This window comes from Mustela nigripes, chromosome 2 (genome assembly GCF_022355385.1).
Source record: "Mustela nigripes isolate SB6536 chromosome 2, MUSNIG.SB6536, whole genome shotgun sequence".
Lineage (NCBI taxonomy): Eukaryota > Metazoa > Chordata > Mammalia > Carnivora > Mustelidae > Mustela > Mustela nigripes.
Genome location: NC_081558.1, coordinates 75,322,796 through 75,341,087, shown reverse-complemented (window position 1 = coordinate 75,341,087; position 18,292 = coordinate 75,322,796). Strand labels below are relative to the sequence as shown.

General features: G+C 35.4%; 1 protein-coding gene across 2 annotated transcripts in view; it reads right to left on the bottom strand.

Annotated features, from left to right (window-relative positions):
* AZI2 (5-azacytidine induced 2) overlaps nt 1-18,292 on the bottom strand; it is a 36,757-nt gene that overhangs the window by 14,619 nt on the left and 3,846 nt on the right. The window contains exons 2-5 of one of the 2 annotated variants that reach the window (XM_059390803.1): nt 8,052-8,272; nt 6,499-6,624; nt 5,519-5,618; nt 4,252-4,400 (exon numbers count right to left, since the gene is read on the bottom strand). In XM_059390803.1, coding sequence (XP_059246786.1) covers nt 4,252-4,400; nt 5,519-5,618; nt 6,499-6,624; nt 8,052-8,272 — 596 coding nt within the window. Of the gene's footprint in view, nt 1-4,251; nt 4,401-5,518; nt 5,619-6,498; nt 6,625-8,051; nt 8,273-18,292 lie in introns of those variants that run through there. The other variant, XM_059390804.1, reaches the window with a different exon arrangement.

Here is an 18,292-nt window from a genome sequence, read left to right as displayed (position 1 = left end):
ATTCCCAAATCAATCAACATGATACATCATATGAACAAGAGAAAAGATGCAAAAGATTCAGAAAAAGTATTTGACAATATCCATTCATGATAAAAACCCTCAATAAAGGAGGTAAAGAAGGTACATGCCACAACATTATATACAGCACACAGAAAAACTCACAGCTACCATCATACTCAAGAGGAAAAAATGGAGAGCATTTCCCCTAAGGTCCCAAACAAGAAAAGGATGTTCACTCTCACCACTTTTATTCAACACAATACTGGAAATGGCAGCCACAGCAATCAGACAAAAAGAAAAAAAAAAAAAAAAGGCATTCAAATTGGTAAGGAAGAAGCAAAACTATCATACGTGCAGATGACAGGATACTCTATGTAGAAAACCTGAAAAGACTCCACCCAAAATCTACTAAAACTGAGAAATGAATTCAGCAAGATTGCAGGACTCAAACTCAATTATACAGAAATCTGTTGCATTTCTATACAATAATAATGAAGTAGCAGGAAGAAGTTAGGGAAACAATCCCATTTAGAACTACATCAAAAATAATAAAATACCTAGGAATAAACTTAACCAAGTAAGTGAAATACCTGTACTCTGAAAACTATCAAACACTGATGGAAAAAACTGAAGATGACATAGACAAATGGAAAGATAGTCCACGCTCACGGATTGGTAGAACAAACTGTTAAAATGTTCATACTACTCAAAGCCATCTACAGATTTAATGCAATCCTATCAAAATACCGAGAGTACTTTTCACAGAACTAAACAAATTATACTAAAATTTGTGTGGAACCACAAAAGACTCTTAATACCCAAAGCAATCTTGAGAAAGAACAACAAAGCTAGAGATACCACAACCCAGATTTCAAGACATACCACAAAGCTGCAGTAATCAAAACAGCACGGTACTGACACAAAACAGGCACTGAATAGAGCACAGTGAAATAAACCCGTGCCTATGCGGTCAATTAATCTATGACAAAGGAGGCAAGAATATGCAATGAGGAAAAGACAATCTCTTCAACAAATGGTATTGGGAAAACTGGACAGGTATATGCAAAAGAATGAAACTGCACCACTTTCTTATACCATACACAAAAAGTAATCTCAAAATGGATTAAAGACCTAAATGTAAGACTTGAAACCATAAGACTAGAAGACAACATAGGCAGTAATCTCTTTGTCATTGGCCTTAGCAACATTTTTCTAGATATGTCTCCTCAGGAAAGGGAAACAAAAGCAAACTGCTGGGACTACATCAACATAAAAATCTTCTGCACAGCAAAGGAAACAACAAAACTCAAAGATACCTACGGAATGGGAGAAGATAGTGGCAAATGACGTATCTGGTAAAGGGTTAGAATTCTAAACATATAAAGAACTTAACACAAGTCAACACCTAAAAAATAATCTAATTAAAAATGGGCAGAGGAGATACGAGGAATTTGAGAGGCAAAGCAGGGTGTTGTGGGGAGTAGGGAAGGAAATAATGAAACAAGATGGGATCGGGTGCAAGACAAACACTAAGAGACTCTCAGTCTCACAGAACAAACTGCAGGTTGTTGGGGGTTGAGGGGGTAGGGAGAGGGTGGTGGGTTATGGACATTGGGCAGGGTATGTGCTATGGTAAGTGTTGTGAAATGTGTAAGCCTGATGATTCACAGACCTGTAGCCCTGGGGCAAATAGTACATTATATGTTAATAAAAATGATTTTTTAAGAAATGGGCAAAAGACCCGAATAGACATCTGTCCAAAGAAGACATACACATGGCCAACAGACACATTAAAAGATGCTCAGCATCACTCATCATCAGGGAAATGCAAATCAAAAATACAGTGAGATATCATCTGACACCGGTCAGAATGGCTAACATCAAAAAATGAAACAAGATGGGATTGGGAGGGAGACAAACCACAAGTGACTTTTAATCTCACAAAACAAACTGAAGGTTGCTGGGGGTAGGGGAGTTGGGAAAAGGGGGGTGGGGTTATGGACATTGGGGAGGGTATGTGCTTTGGTAAGTGAAGTGTGTAAACCTGGCGATTCACAGACCTGTACCCCTGGGGATAAAAATATATGTTTATAAAAAATTAAAAAAAAAATACAAGAGACTAGTGTTGACAAGGATGAGAAGAAAAGGAACCCTCATGCATGTTGGTGAGAATGCAAACTGGTATAATCCACTTTGAAAATAGTTTGGAAGTTCCTCAAAAAGTTAAAAATAGAATAACCATGAGTCTGTATACATACATACAGACAAACATACAGACACAGGACTAATACTCAGCAATAAAAAAAATGGAATCTTGCCTTTTGCAACAAGGTGGATGAATCTAGAGAGTAAATGCAAATAAGCAAAGTAAGCCAGTCAGAGAAAGACCAATATCATGCTTTCACTCATATGCAGAATTTAAAAAACAAATGAACAAAGAAAAAGAGACAAACCTAAAAACAGACTCTTAACTATTAATAATAAATAGATGGCTATCAAAGGGGAGGTAGGGGGAATGGGTAAAATATGTGAAGGACATTAAGAGTACACTTATGATGAGCAGTTAGAATTGTTAACTATAGGGGCGCCTGGGTGGCTCAGTGGGTTAAGCCGCTGCCTTCGGCTCAGGTCATGATCCCAGAGTCCTGTGATCGAGTCCCGCATTGGGCTCTCTGCTGAGCGAAGAGCCTGCTTTCCTCTCTCTCTCTCTCTCTCTCTCTCTCTCTCTCTGCCTGCTTCTCTGCCTACTTGTGATCTCTGTCTGTCAAATAAATAAATAAAATCTTAAAAAAAAAAAAAAAAGAATTGTTAACTATATTGTACATGTGAAACTAATATAACACTGGATGTTAATTAGATTGGAATTTTTTTTTATTAAAATTAAGAAACACATATATAAACAAGCAAGCAAGCATAAATGCCAGCCAGCCAGCTAGCTAGCTTCTCAGGGGCTAAGGCATCTAAGATTGTGGGATAGGATGCTGGAAGCATTTGAAGAAATTTTCTGTAATCACAGGTTCAAAGGGAGGCAGAAATTAACCTCATATGTTAAGCAGGAAAAAAAGTATTTTGCCCTAATAGAAACTGACAGTAATCGCTGTAGTGTTTCCCCTTTATCAATTCTCATTGGCCATTTCAGAAGAATTCATTTGGCCGAGGCCAGGGTAGAATGCTACATTATTCTTAATGCGTGGCTCATCCGTAAGGGTAGTCACCTTCAATAAAGACAACATCATAAATAAAGAACTGTCAGTTCCATTTAAGGACAATTGGGATTCAGGGGCAGTGTCCTGGTAGGCAGTCAAACAATATGGGGGAAGTAGTGTCTTCATCAGTTATTGGCATCCCAAGAGGAACCTGGGGTAGAATGGGGTTAGAATGCTATGATGGGCAAAAAATGGTTAAGCTGAAAAACAATTCTCACTGGTTAACTTATTTAAAATACTTCAGTGTATATAATGACTGACTCTAGACTACTGAACTTTGCTTGTAACAACTATTTTTAAAACTCTGCATTTGGTACATTGCTCTTATACTCCTCTTTTTTTCTACCATTTCTTTTCTCTTCAGCACTATCTGTCATAACATCTAAAAACTTGTGTTCAACTTTGTTGGAACCCAGTGTAAAGTATTAGTAAACAGACTTGGTGAGGACCTGAGAGGCAACTTATGGAGGACTTCTGGCTAACCATACTTTAGCAGCTCAGCAGGGTTTTTTGTTTTTACTTTTCCACCCAATTCTTAAAATCTCAGCTATTTGCTGAAAATTGAAGTTGCCCCAAAAGTACTGAGACTTTTGTGAATTAGTAGACTCTTAAGAGTTTTTTCTTTTCAAGAGTTCTAAAAACTAAGTTGTCTCTTGTGGGGTCTATATTAACCAAATTATTAAATTAAAATGATAAACTTAAAACGAGTTCTCTTTAAACTTTACAGAAAAAAAGGACTTAAAGAAACTGAAGGAAAAGGCGTTTAAAAGAAACGCTTCAATAAATTAATAAACTAGTAAAGCTTTTTTAAAATGAGCTCTTTAAAACAATAAAATTTTATAATTCTGGGATTATGCTAGAAGTATATAGTATATCAAATTTTAGACAAAATGATTAAAAGGGAAGATAAAGGTAAATTTTTCAGAGAATTTAACTCTCCAGGTAGTTATAATATATTTAACCCTATGATTTAATCCTTAGTTATAAATCCTATAGACAACATACACAGAATACTGAATTTCTTAATTTAATAATTCTGTAGTACCATTTGTTTGGCTTTTTGTAGCTGTATTTTGAGGTCATTACATTCTTTCCTCATCAGTTCCAGCTCTTGTTCCAAACCATGGATCTTCAGGTCACAGCTCAACTTTTCCACCTCCCAGTTTGATGAAGGTGGATTTAAATTCCTTATCACTAAAAAGAGGATAGACAATAAAACTGTAATTTCTGCCTTCTACATTTGTTGTGATAAAGGTTATACTAGTAAAACGTAGATAATATAAAAACTAATATAAAACATGCACAACTAACAAACAGTAATATTACTTTCAAAGACCTATGCTAATGAGAATAAGAAACCTACTAATCTTGTTTCAGAATGTATTAATCACCACTATCCCTGATTTTCTGTTTAGGTTAAAGTACCAGTTTGTCAGTCTGAAACCTTAAAATATACAACACTAATTAAATACACGCTAAAACTGTTGGCAAGTCAACAATATTTAAGTCAAGGTTAAGACAGTGATAAAAATTAAATGAAGTGAGGAAACTGAAGCTCATGACTCTAATTACTCCATCTAGTCCCCTCAGAGTATAAAGTATGACCATCAGGCCTAGAAAATGACGTCAAAACAATTTATTCATAAACATTTACTATAGAAACTCAGTACAACTGGATACTGACTTACCTTTGACATAGTTCTTTAGTCTCTCTATCTAAAGATAGAGAGGCTAAAAAGCCCCAACCAGCTACTGTAAGAGAGCTCATCTCAAATGCCTATCAAAAGGCCTCTCTCAGAGGCCTACTCTTCAGTCTGTCTCATCAGAATGTTCATGGGAACAGGCCAATAGCCATATGCTCCAGAACTACTTATTTACTCTAGCATCTCATCTACACATTTTAACAACTTCATAAATTTAAATTAAAAAAAAAAAAAGTAATTGTAACTACTTCATGACAGTGTGCTTAATAGGGGCAAAAGTTTAGTAGAAAGGAAAATCCAGGACATACCAGCAGGCAAGATCTCAGACAAGGATGGAGTTCTACTCCTTTCTTCATCTACTTCATCACAAACTAGCCCTAAACAAAAACCATCAAATTTTCTCTAGGAAAAGTGCAACTTATATCTAAGGAAAAGTTAAAGGAGTTGATATTTTGGTGAAAGCAGATCAGAGAAATTAATATAAGCCTAAAATTGTAAAATAAGTTAAGGCCTTAGCATACAGATACAGAAAACTGATAATGGATATAATGCATAAATGGAAAATTATACTGATTCCATTATAATATTTGTAACAAATAAGTGGCATACCCTGCTGAGTCTCCACCTCTGTCCTTAGCTGGAGCAGTTCTACTTCTTTAGATTGTAGCTGTTCATTCAGCATTTTCAAAGATTCAGAGTTGTCTTTATTCTAGTTAAGTAGGGAAAATGCCAAATTATATTCAATAAAATCTATAGGTTGATATACATTAATTTTCAGGTAGATGAAAAAAAAAAACAGATTTAGGCCTTTATAAAAGCAAGGTGGGATGATTAGCCCAGTTTTTCACTAATTTCCTTTTTTCTTTTTCATTCTTAGGAAATACTAGTCACTAGCTTTTTTTCTTAAAAACACATTGACAATGGGGCGCCTGGGTGGCTCAGTGGGTTAGACCGCTGCCTTCGGCTCAGGTCATGATCTCAGGGTTCTGGGATCGAGTCCCGCATCGGGCTCTCTGCTCAGCAGGGAGCCTGCTTCCTCCTCTCTCTCTCTCTCTGCCTGCCTCTCTGCCTACTTGTGATCTCTCTCTGTCAAATAAATAAATAAAATCTTTAAAAAAAAAAAAACACATTGACAAAATCTACCATGTCATGATTTTCCAAAATAAGTTAGTGGTGTTAGATATACTTAATTCCTAAACATCATCACATACTATGTATTTATTTTGTACAGAAATAAGCTATAAATATCACCATTAAAAATTCCTATTTTGGGGGTGCCTGGGTGGCTTAGTGGGTTAATAAGCCTCTACCTTCAACTCAGGTCATGATCCCGGGATCCTGGGATCAAGCCCCGCATCAGGCTCTCTGCTCAGCAGGGAGCCTGCTTCACCCTCTCTCTCTCTGCCTAGTTGTGATCTTTGTCTGTCAAATAAATAAAATCTTAAAAAAAAATTCCTATTTTTGCCTTCAGGATGTATATTTTCAATTTTTTATTTAATAAATGTTAAATATCTTTCTTATTTCTAATTTTAAACTCCCGGAAGAAAACTCATTTGCAATATATAGAAACTGTTTTCAAACCAACTTACCATTTTATCCAATTTGCTTTTCAAATTATCTCTATCAATGCAAACCTCTCGATATGCATGATAGGCCTTATTTACTTGTTCACGTCCCACAGAATTTGTTTCTTCATCTAATCGAGCTCCTATAAGCTAATGGTATAAAATTAGAAGGGAAAGCTCAAAGGACGTATTCTACGAAACAAACATAAACAAAAAAAAGCCGCCAGTCTTCTGATGGCTCCACACCTTACTTTTCTTTGTAATGCAGGGATAAAGCCTGGACTATAATTAAAAATAAACATTTTACTTTCAACAAGTAAGCCTTACTGATTAAGAAAGCAAAAAAAGTACAGGTAAACATTTTTAAAGTCTTCTATTTTATGCTTTTACTTAATCAGTATTTTTTGTTTTATAACATATATTTACTCATCATTCTAAAACAGTACATTATTCTTTTATAATACTTAAGATGTTTTTCAAGGCAGTAGTATTTCATTTCCACCATCATAAAAAATGACAAGTTAAGGTATGCTTGACCTTTTTAAAGAATAAATGTGGTAGTTAATTAAATACTACATTATTCCAGAATAGAAATTATAAGATTGTTGGTCACAAAGTACACAAATATTTCCAATGGTAGCTATACCAAATCACATTTTTCTACTTAATTTTAAAATAAGCATAACTACAAGCTCCAAAATGTTACCTTTTCTCACTCTACCCAACTATATCACAAATTTGATTACCATTAAAGACAATGTACATGAATATAAAGAAATTATAATGATTTTTACAACTGACCTCCTTTCTCTTAATTCTCCTAGATGAATCAAACTCTACCAAGTCCCTTCCTAAAGTTTTTATAACAAGATAATTCATTTCCTTAGCAGCTAAGAATCCATTTCCTTCCCCATTGGGGAAGCTGCTGTTTATAAAATACAAATACAATGATCTAATCAGAAGAAACATAAAACTAAGTTAAAACTTTAAACCTCAAAAAATATAAGGATGAGTGATAAAGATTTTCCAGTACAAAAAGCCAAGTAGGTATGATGATTTATAATGGAATCAGCTATCAACCTTATATATTCTGTAAGATTTAAGAGTGTCAGATTTCTGCATGAGAAAGGTAAACAGATGACCTTTATCAGTTAAAAGCATTATTCTGTGTGTTCAAGAACAAAAGAGACAAGTTGAGGTAGAGAAGATATCAGTGCTGGTGAAGAAGTTTTTAAACATTAGAACAATGTTACATTTAATTTCCTGTGCTGGCATATCATTTGTTGCACAGATTTTAAAATCCTGAATAAAATACATACAATATATGAAGGTAAGGCAATCTGAAAAAAAGATTCCAAGAAAAATATATTCCAAAAATATATTCTAAATCCAACTCTACACATATTCCCCATGTACATGATATGTGAAGCATACTATGAAAAGTACTGGGTTTTGAAACCAGCTATGAGTTAACCTTGGAAACAGTACAACCAGTGAAGAGAGGATAGGAAAATATTTAAAACTTCAAGTATTTTGAATTATTCTTTAAGTCATAAAATATAATAGATAGTAATTACCTTTTCTTCCAAAAATCTTATTCTTTTCTTTAAGAATGAGTTCTCTTTCTCTGAATCCTTAAGTCGTTTTTTGATGTCTTCATATGCAGTGACAAGGGCAAAATGTGAAGCAACAGACTCATCTCCTGAATATATTGATATTGGAGTCACTGTGTCTCTCCTGTGTGCTTTTTCATGATTCAGAATGCAGATATCATCTTCTACCAGTGCATCCATGACAGCTTTTTCAAAGAATGTAAAAGAAAAATGTCTCTTTCAATAAATGAGCAAGAAAAGAGAGATGGTATTCAGAATAATGAAAATACTGTCAATGTTAAAAACTATTTCTTTTAGAGGCAGCATAACATAGTGGTGAAGAGCATGGACCCTAGAACCAGATTCTAGGAACTGCATCCAAGCACTGCTTAGTGTGAGAATTTGTGCTTAATTTCTCTGCCTTGGTTTCCTTATTTAGAAAGTATAAGAAATAGTAGCAACTACTTCACAGAGTTAAGGATATTAAATGAGCTGATATCCATATAGCATTTGAAACCAATCTAAGCTATTATTAATAAGTTTTAGAAAAAGTTGCAAAACACCATTTATACAGGATAAAAATTTTTAAATATTTTTTATCCACCTATTGCTTCATTATCAGTATTTCCACTTTAAGATATAAGCAGCAAGTTTTATAACTTCCCAAACTATACATTTTTTAAAACTCTTCTGAATACAATTCATTACAAGAGTATTATGGAAGTTTTAATGCATCCTCCACTGTATTCTTTGCATACCAGTAACTGATTGATTGTTGTCCATTTGCAATAGAAGACACAAAGGAATTATTTCAGTATTCGCCATGTCCCAGCACCATGCAGTACATTTTTTTTATTATCTCTTTCAAATTCATCCAAACAATTTTATGAGGTAAGTATTATCTATATTTTATAGGATCAAAAAGGTAAAGTAAATTGCCCAGGTTAAAGCTAGTAGATGTTAATTAGCTCCAGGAGGGTACAGGTTATGTCTGTTTTGCTCATCGTGTCCCCAACTTATCATTGTGTGTAAGATGCCCAATAAACACTGGTTATTAAATGAAGAGTCAATAGTATAGGATTCAAATCAAACTCTAACTCAAAAACCTAAGACAAGAAGCCAGTTACTTCCGTAGTTAGTGAACTTGCTTGCTCTGTACATCTACTTTTGTTGTTAGGTTCAGCATTACTTCCTCATCTCAAAGTTATGTTCCTGAAAAACACTGTGGAAGGAGAAATTGTAGCTGAAATCTTTTAAGACCTTATGGGAAAAACAGAGTAAGTGGGACTGCAGGTCATAAGAGATCCTAAAAAATCCTTTTAGTTACCTTTTAGTTTGAAATAAAACATCAAACAGAGCAATCTAAATAAGACTATCAATGGAATTTCATGGATCTTGTATTAGTAACTCATGACTACTGAAAAACATTTTTATTTACTATTCCTTGCTTGGAATGACATTTGGTTGCTTAGCATGTCACTGTTCCGAGAATATTATAGGTAAGGAAATTAAGGTAGAAAGGAATTTAAGTAATTTTCCCAAGTAAAATAATAAATAAGAAGATGTAAACATAGGTGATTAAGGCACAAGAACTATGTTTTACTGTGCCTGCTTTTCTCCAAAACTTCTGACCTCCCTCCCTGTATCAATCAATGCCTGTAAAGTTCATTTTGCTTTATTTCAGACAACATGAATACTAAGGAAAAGTGTAGGTTTTTTCTAGTTCTGGTTTTCTATCACTGTATTTTTGCTTTACTGATTTTTTATAATGGAAGGCTTACAATTGTTCTCAATTAATGTCAGTTTGGTATATCTAGCAATTGGTTTATATCTAAAATTACAGGAAAGGTAGGCATATGATTTCTCATATCTTAATATCCAACCAAATGGGCAGGATTTATTCAACTGAGATTTTTTTTTTTTTCTGAAGACTCTTGAAAAACAAGAAATAAGCATAAGCTACTCTACAAAGTCAAAAGAGATGTCCCACTGATTGTGCACTTCAAGGATCAGAGCATGGATGCTTTTACTTTATATAAAGTTCTAACCAGCTCAGCTATTCATTTTTATTATGAAATAATCACTTACCCGGGAAGGAAAAAAAAAAACCACCAGTGTGAAAGACAGCTGTGCAGTAAAATAATCATGCCATAAAGATTATATATATATATATATATATATATATATATATATATACACACACATACATATATATATGTATGTGTATATATATATGTATATATTTTAAAGATTTTATTTATTTATTTGACAGAGATCACAAGTAGGCAGAGAGAGAAGATGAAACAGACTCCCTGCTGAGCAGAGAGCCCGATGCGGGGCTGGGATTATGACCTGAGCTGAAGGCAGAGGCTTTAACCCACTGAGCCACTCAGGTGCCCCAAGATAACATATTTGAAATAAGAGAAAGTGCTACAGGAATTGAGGGTTCAGGTGAAGGAGCAGTTTCTTCTTTTTTTAATTTATTTTCAGCATAACAGTATTCACTGTTTTTGTACCACATCCAGTGCTCCATGAAATCCATGCCCTCTATAATACCCACCACCTGGTACCCCAACCTCCCCCCCCCCCCCCCCTCAAAACCCCCCGATTGTTTTTCAGAGTCCATAGTCTCTCATGGTTCACCGCCCCTTCCAATTTCCCTCAACTCCCTTCTCCTATCTCCCCATGTCCTCCATGCTATTTGTTATAAGGAGCAGTTTTGAAAGAAGGTATCATAAAATAATGAAAGGACTCTTAGTTCCACACTCTTAGGTGAGAAGGATGGTTATTTTCATTGTATGTATAACTTCTGACAAGGGAAACAAGTTCAAAGGCCTGAAAGAGTAGAGAAGAAAGTATGAAAAGGGAAATGGCAAGATGTGAAATTAAAAAAATACCTAACAGAAACAAACTGAAGTGGTCTTTATGTAGACAGACTACAGAATTTGGTTCTTTTTTTTTTTTTTTAAGATTTTTATTTATTTATTTATTTGATAGAGAGAGAGATCACAAGTAGGCAGAAGGCAGGCAGAGAGAGAAGGGGAAGCAGGCTCCCCCCAAGCAGAGAGCCCGATGTGGGGCTCTATCCCAAGACCCTGAGATCATGACCCGAGCTGAAGGCAGAGGCTTAAACCACTGAGCTACCCAGGCACCCCAGAATTTGGTTCTTATTCTGTGGAATTCAAAACAGACCCGAACATAATTCAAGAATGTGAAGAATACTTATACAACATTTGTAAACTATATCCAACCAAATGAACTACTTAGTATTGTGCTAAATATTTTGTAAATATTCTCTCTTTTCATTCTCATGACTACCCTGAGGTAGGAAATCTTACTGGGAAAGACGGAAAAACTGGGGCCTGGGAAGGTTATAGACCAGATGATTAGTATATAGCACAAGCACCTGGATTTCAGAGCCTGAACTATTAATATTTTTCCCTCCCCAAAGAATCTTTCACATAGTTATATTCATCAAGAACTACAAAACTAGGGGGCACCTGGGTGGCTCTGTTAAGCATCTGACTCTTGATTTTAGCTCAGGTCCTAATCTCAGATTCCTGAGATTCCATCCCCGACACCTCCAGCTCAACATGGACTCCTCTACTTCTCTCCCTCTCTCTCTGCCCCTCCCCTACTCATGTGTGCGCACATGCATGCATGCTCTCTCTAAAATAAAATCTTAGGGGGGAAAAAAAAGGACCACAAAACTAGGAAGGTTTTTAAGTACCTTAGATGGAAGGAGGTATACTGATGTAACAATGTCACATACACAATATGATCACTGGTCTTTTTAGAACAAATGAGTAGTGAAACTAGCTTATTTTATATATTTAAATCTATTGCCTAAAGTAAAATGATTTATTTTTAAATCACTAAAAAGTAGCATATGGTGTCCTCTCTCCAAATATGAGAAAATTTATTTGGATATAAGAGTTTCTTCCAAGTTTTATACTACAATTCTATTTATTTAGTTATTATACTATAAACATGACTTGGAAAGCAGCATAAAAACTGTCCTAAAAATTGTATAAGAAATAGCCAAATTGTATGAGAAATACCCATACATTAAAACACACTCAAGAGGTACCTGGCTGGCTCACTTGGTAGAGCATATGACTCTTGATCTTGGGGTTGTAGGTTCAAGCACCATGTTGGGTGTAGATTACTTAAAAATAAAATCTTAAAAAAAAAAACACCGAAGATAAAATCTACTAGCATCACAGATATGCATGCAGTTTTAATGTTTTAAAATCAGTATTTTAAATTTGCTGTAAAATGAAAAAGGAAACTTTGATTATCTTTGCAAAAATAAATATGAAAATCACAAAAGTATCAGAAATATTAATGCTTACATTACTCTGTACCAGCTGGACTTAAAGAGATTAAAAGCCGCAGGGCCAAAGAAAATGCTATCTTAGAAAGGTTCTGAAAAATACAAGGCAGCTATCCCATTATATAAATTATTATACTGAAAGGAAAATTGCTAGAAAATTAACAAAGTAGGCTAGGCCTTTATTGCTTATGTATCTCCTTCACAGTAAAGTATGATTCTGTTTTATATACTTCTGTTGTGATGAAATGTCTCTTCATGAGTATCCAAAGTTACTGGCCCAAGAAATTTGATTTTCTGGACAAATCATGAAAGCTTAACTAGCTAATACTATCCTTAATAAACTAGACAAGACCAGTTTTAACATCTAAAATTTGGGAAAACTTATCCTACACTGATCTAATGTTATTTACTGTAACTTAAACTATCTTAAAATAACAAGCATGTGCTTAACTTTAATCTTTAAAAAGTGTCATAAGCAGGGATACCTGGGTGACTCAGCCAGTTAAGCGTCTGCCTTCTGCTCAAGTCACAATCCATTTCACAATCTGGAAATGAGTCCTGCATCAGGCTCCCTGGTCAGCAGGGAGTATGCTACTCCCTCTCCCTCTGCCCCTTCCCCCTGCTCATGCCCATTTGCTCTCTTTATCAAATAAATAAAATAGAAATAAAAAAGAAATTTTAAAGTGTCATAAGCAGATTATTATCAAAATTAGAATCATCAAAAGACTAGACAATATTTTAAAGGTACACCTAGCAAGAATTGAGAGCATTAACTTTTAAATCTCAACAAGTATCAAAAATATTACCCAAAGATTAAGCAGACCTCTCTTGATCATAAAAATCAGTAATAAATACATTCTATAGTAATATACCACACACACAAAATGTCTTTTTCAAGAACATTCTAAGAAACTGGAGATGACCTAGAGGAGTGTTTGACAGAGTGAGATGTGGACCACTGCCCCAGAATCAGTTGGGAGTACTCTTCAAAATCCTGATGGCTGGTTCTGGCCCAAGATGGTGACACAGAAGATTCTGACCTCAAGTCCTCTAGGAACAAACCAAATCTGCATCTATTTATACAACAACCACTCCTGAAGAACTGAGGCCTGACTGAATGACAACAACCACACACACAGAATGGCAAGAGAAACAGAGACATGGTACAAAGGGAAGCTCCAACCTGGCCACCGCAAACCACAGTGGGGTGAGATATTATGGGAGACTGTGAGCAGATTCCTCTGCCCTCTGGCAGAGAGAGACAAAGAGGGAGAGACAGAGAGAGAGAGAGAGAGAAGCAAGCTATGCCTTTATAAGGGCTATAGAAAATAAAAGAACCAGCCAAAGCTGCTGAACTCCCTCTGGGTCAGGAGACTGACGAGTGCTACAGTTGACATTCCCCTTCCACCTTGATAATGTAAACAGAAGCAGAGTCCAGGTGCCCTAGCTGGCTTACCACCTCAATGAGTTTCAGGCCCCTAATCCACACGGGGATACCCCTGGTGAGTGCTCACTACAGCTCAAGCCTCCTTTCAAAGGTGGCATAGACAAAAAATTCAATATTCATTCATGATAAAAACCCTCAATAAAGTAGGTAAAGAAGATACATGCCACAACATTATATACAGCACACAGGAAAAACACAGCTACCATCATACTCAAGAGGAAAAAATGGAGAGCATTTCCCCTAAGGTCCCAAACAAGAAAAGGATGTTCACTCTCACCACTTTTATTCAACACAATACTGGAAATGGCAGCCACAGCAATCAGACAAAAAGAAAAAAAAAAAAAAAAAAGGCATTCAAATTGGTAAGGAAGAAGCAAAACTATCATACGTGCAGATGACAGGATACTCTATGTAGAAAACCTGAAAAGACTCCACCCAAAATCTACTAAAACTGAGAAATGAATTCAGCAAGATTGCAGGACTCAAACTCAATTATACAGAAATCTGTTGCATTTCTATACAATAATAATGAAGTAGCAGGAAGAAGTTAGGGAAACAATCCCATTTAGAACTACATCAAAAATAATAAAATACCTAGGAATAAACTTAACCAAGTAAGTGAAATACCTGTACTCTGAAAACTATCAAACACTGATGGAAAAAACTGAAGATGACATAGACAAATGGAAAGATAGTCCACGCTCACGGATTGGTAGAACAAACTGTTAAAATGTTCATACTACTCAAAGCCATCTACAGATTTAATGCAATCCTATCAAAATACCGAGAGTACTTTTCACAGAACTAAACAAATTATACTAAAATTTGTGTGGAACCACAAAAGACTCTTAATACCCAAAGCAATCTTGAGAAAGAACAACAAAGCTAGAGATACCACAACCCAGATTTCAAGACATACCACAAAGCTGCAGTAATCAAAACAGCACGGTACTGACACAAAACAGGCACTGAATAGAGCACAGTGAAATAAACCCGTGCCTATGCGGTCAATTAATCTATGACAAAGGAGGCAAGAATATGCAATGAGGAAAAGACAATCTCTTCAACAAATGGTATTGGGAAAACTGGACAGGTATATGCAAAAGAATGAAACTGCACCACTTTCTTATACCATACACAAAAAGTAATCTCAAAATGGATTAAAGACCTAAATGTAAGACTTGAAACCATAAGACTAGAAGACAACATAGGCAGTAATCTCTTTGTCATTGGCCTTAGCAACATTTTTCTAGATATGTCTCCTCAGGAAAGGGAAACAAAAGCAGAAATAAACTTTTGGGGCTACACCAAAATAAAAAGCTTGCATGGCAAAGAAAGCCATCAACAAAATAGAAGGAAGGCAACCTACTGAACAGAAGTAGAGATTTGCAAATGACATATTCAATAAGGAATATTGAAAATATATAAAGAATTTATATAATTCAACACCAACAAAATCCAAACAATATGCTTAAAAAATGGGCAGAGGACCTGAACAGACATCTGTCCAAAGAAGACATAATGGTGGCCAACAGACACATTAAAAGATGCTCAACATTACTAATCATCAGGCAAATGCAAATCAAAACCACAATGATATATCATCACCTTACAACTGTCAGAAGAGTTACTATCAAGACAAAAAATAACAAGTGTTGGCAAGGATGTAAAGAAAAAGGGGCCCTAGTGCACTGCTGGTGGGAATGCAAACTGGTGTGGCCACTATGAAAATGGTATGCAGGTTCCTCAAAAAATTAAAAATAGAAAAACTGTACAACTCAGTACTTCCAAAAAAAAAAAGGAAACACTGATTTGAAAAGATATATGCACCATGTTTACTACAGTATTATGTACAACAGCCAAGATACAGAAGCAACCTAAGAGTCTGCTGATATATAAACAGATAATGAAAATATAGTAAGCACACCATAGAGTATTACTTAGTCATAGAAAAGAATGAGATCTTGCCATTTGCAACACAGACCTAAAGGGCATCATGCTAAGTGAAGTAAGTCAGACAAAGATAAATTCTATATTTCACCTAAATGTAGAATCCAAAAAACAAAAGACCAAACAAAAGCAGAAATGGACCTAAACCAAGAACTGATAGCTGCCATAGTGGAAGGGATGAGGGATGGGCAAAATGAAGGGGAGTAAGAGGTACAGGCTTCCAGTTACAGAATAAGTCACAGGATGAAAAGGTACAGCATAAGGAATATAGTCAATGATCCTGTAATAGCACTGTATGGTGAAAAATGGTAGCTATATGTGTACTAAGCATAGCATAATGTATACAGTTGTTAAATTCCTATGTTGTACACTTGAAACTAATGTAACACTTGTGTTAACTATATTTCAATAAATAAAATTCTAATAGAAAACAAACAAAAAAATACTGAGTGCTAGACAGCACTGCAGAACTTCACAAGTCAATATACCTGGGGTGAAAAGGTCAAATTGTACTTTCAATAATCAACCCATGTAATTTTAAGTCCCTCTCTAATTTGAGAGCCACTATTCTACAGAGTTAAGTGGCTACTATGAGATTTACGGAATTCCAATTATAACTAGTATTCTTAAACATTTATGGTCCTGGTTAGTTCTGTATTATCAATTGGTAAACATCACCTAACTTGTGCATGGAGACTGTGTTTTTAATAGTATAGAAAATAAATTCATAATCATTGTCTCTCTCATCACAATAATATAGGAGAATCAGATATATTTACCTATAGGAAATATATTTATATAATATGCAATTATTTTATATATTTGGAATTAAATTGTTTCTTCTTAGAGGTTTACATAAGAGATGTATAAATTAAAAGAAAATTAAAAACAGTTAAGTGAGGGGTTCCTGGATGGTTCAGTCAGTTGAGCGCCCAACTCTTGATTTTGGCTCAGGTCGTGATCTCAGGGTTGAGCTCACGCCCTGGTGAGTCACCACGCTGGGTGTGGAGCCTGCTTAAGATTCTCTCTCCCCCTGCCCCTCCCCCTCCTCATAATCACCCCTACACTTACATGTGCACTCTCTCTCTTTAAAAACAAAAACAAAAAAACCAGAGTGGGGTTAAGGTGAAAGATGTTGACGTTTATTGCCGAGAACAATGAAATTCCCAAGAATGATTAAAAGGTGTTCTGGTCAGCCAATTCCAATGTGAGGAGGAGATGTTTCCACACTATCAAGCAATGTTCCGGACACCAGATGGGTAGCCTACAATTCAACTCCATTCTGATAGTATCTACCAACATATTCCACAGTTTAAGGGCTTGCTCCCACAAGACTGCCCTCTACTTTGGATGCTAACTGTAAGCCTAGGTTGTTACCTGTGCTTCTGAACATACATATACATAGGGTGAGGTCCTGAACGAAGCCACTGCTGTCCTTCTGGAATTTGAGGCCAGCATAATGGCATGTGAAATGTTCTGTAAGCTCTCGGAACCATCCCTCTTTTGGTTTTTACAAAGGCTTCCTTACATAAAATGATTAAATCATTGACAACTGATTAAAATTTCACGATTTAATCAGATCACGACCTGAGCCAAAATCAAGAGTTGGGCGCTCAACTGACTGAACCATCCAGGAACCCCTCACTTAACTGTTTTTAATTTTCTTTTAATTTATACATCTCTTATGTAAACCTCTCGCCCACACTGCCACCAACCTTGGTGGGGCTGAAAGGCTCAACCCTCTAATGATAGGATTGGTTTTCTTGGCAATCAGCTCTCACCCTTAGTTGCTGTCCAAAAGTCACCATATTAACATAAACCCAGTCTTGGTAGAAAGGAACTTGTTAGAAATAAACAAGACATGCCTTTCACCTTCATTGCTCAGTAAAAGATGTTAAGAGACCAAATATTATGACAAAAGATGATCCTATAACTCTTTATCCTCAGGAAATTTCCAAGAGTTTGGGAGCTGTGGGCCAAGAACTGTGGACTAAAGCCAAATATATATGAGAAATACATTTTGATCATCTAAACGATCAAATACATATTTCTTATAAATCACAATATTGCAATGATAATGGAGAAAGAAGGGCACAATTTGCCAGATAAGGTGGACAGAAAGGAGCAAGAGCTGTTTGTGAGGCTACAGAAGAGACAAAGGAAAAAAAATTTTAACACTTTAAGAATTATTTTAGAAAATCTTAAATTTCAATATTTACTACAATCAACATTAAGAGTACCCTGAGTTAAGACATGCTATATATACTGGCTTGTGACATATTAGAAAACACAAAAATATCTTCTTTTCTAGGGAAAAAAATATGATTATTCTGTCATATTTCATCATCATCATATTTACCACATTCATCACTTACCAAATACCAGGCACTAGTGCTTCCAAATGCATTTTCCAATTTCTTAGGTAGGTACTATAATCCTAATTTATAAACAAAGTCTTAGAAAAAAATTAAATATCTTATTTACAGCTATATG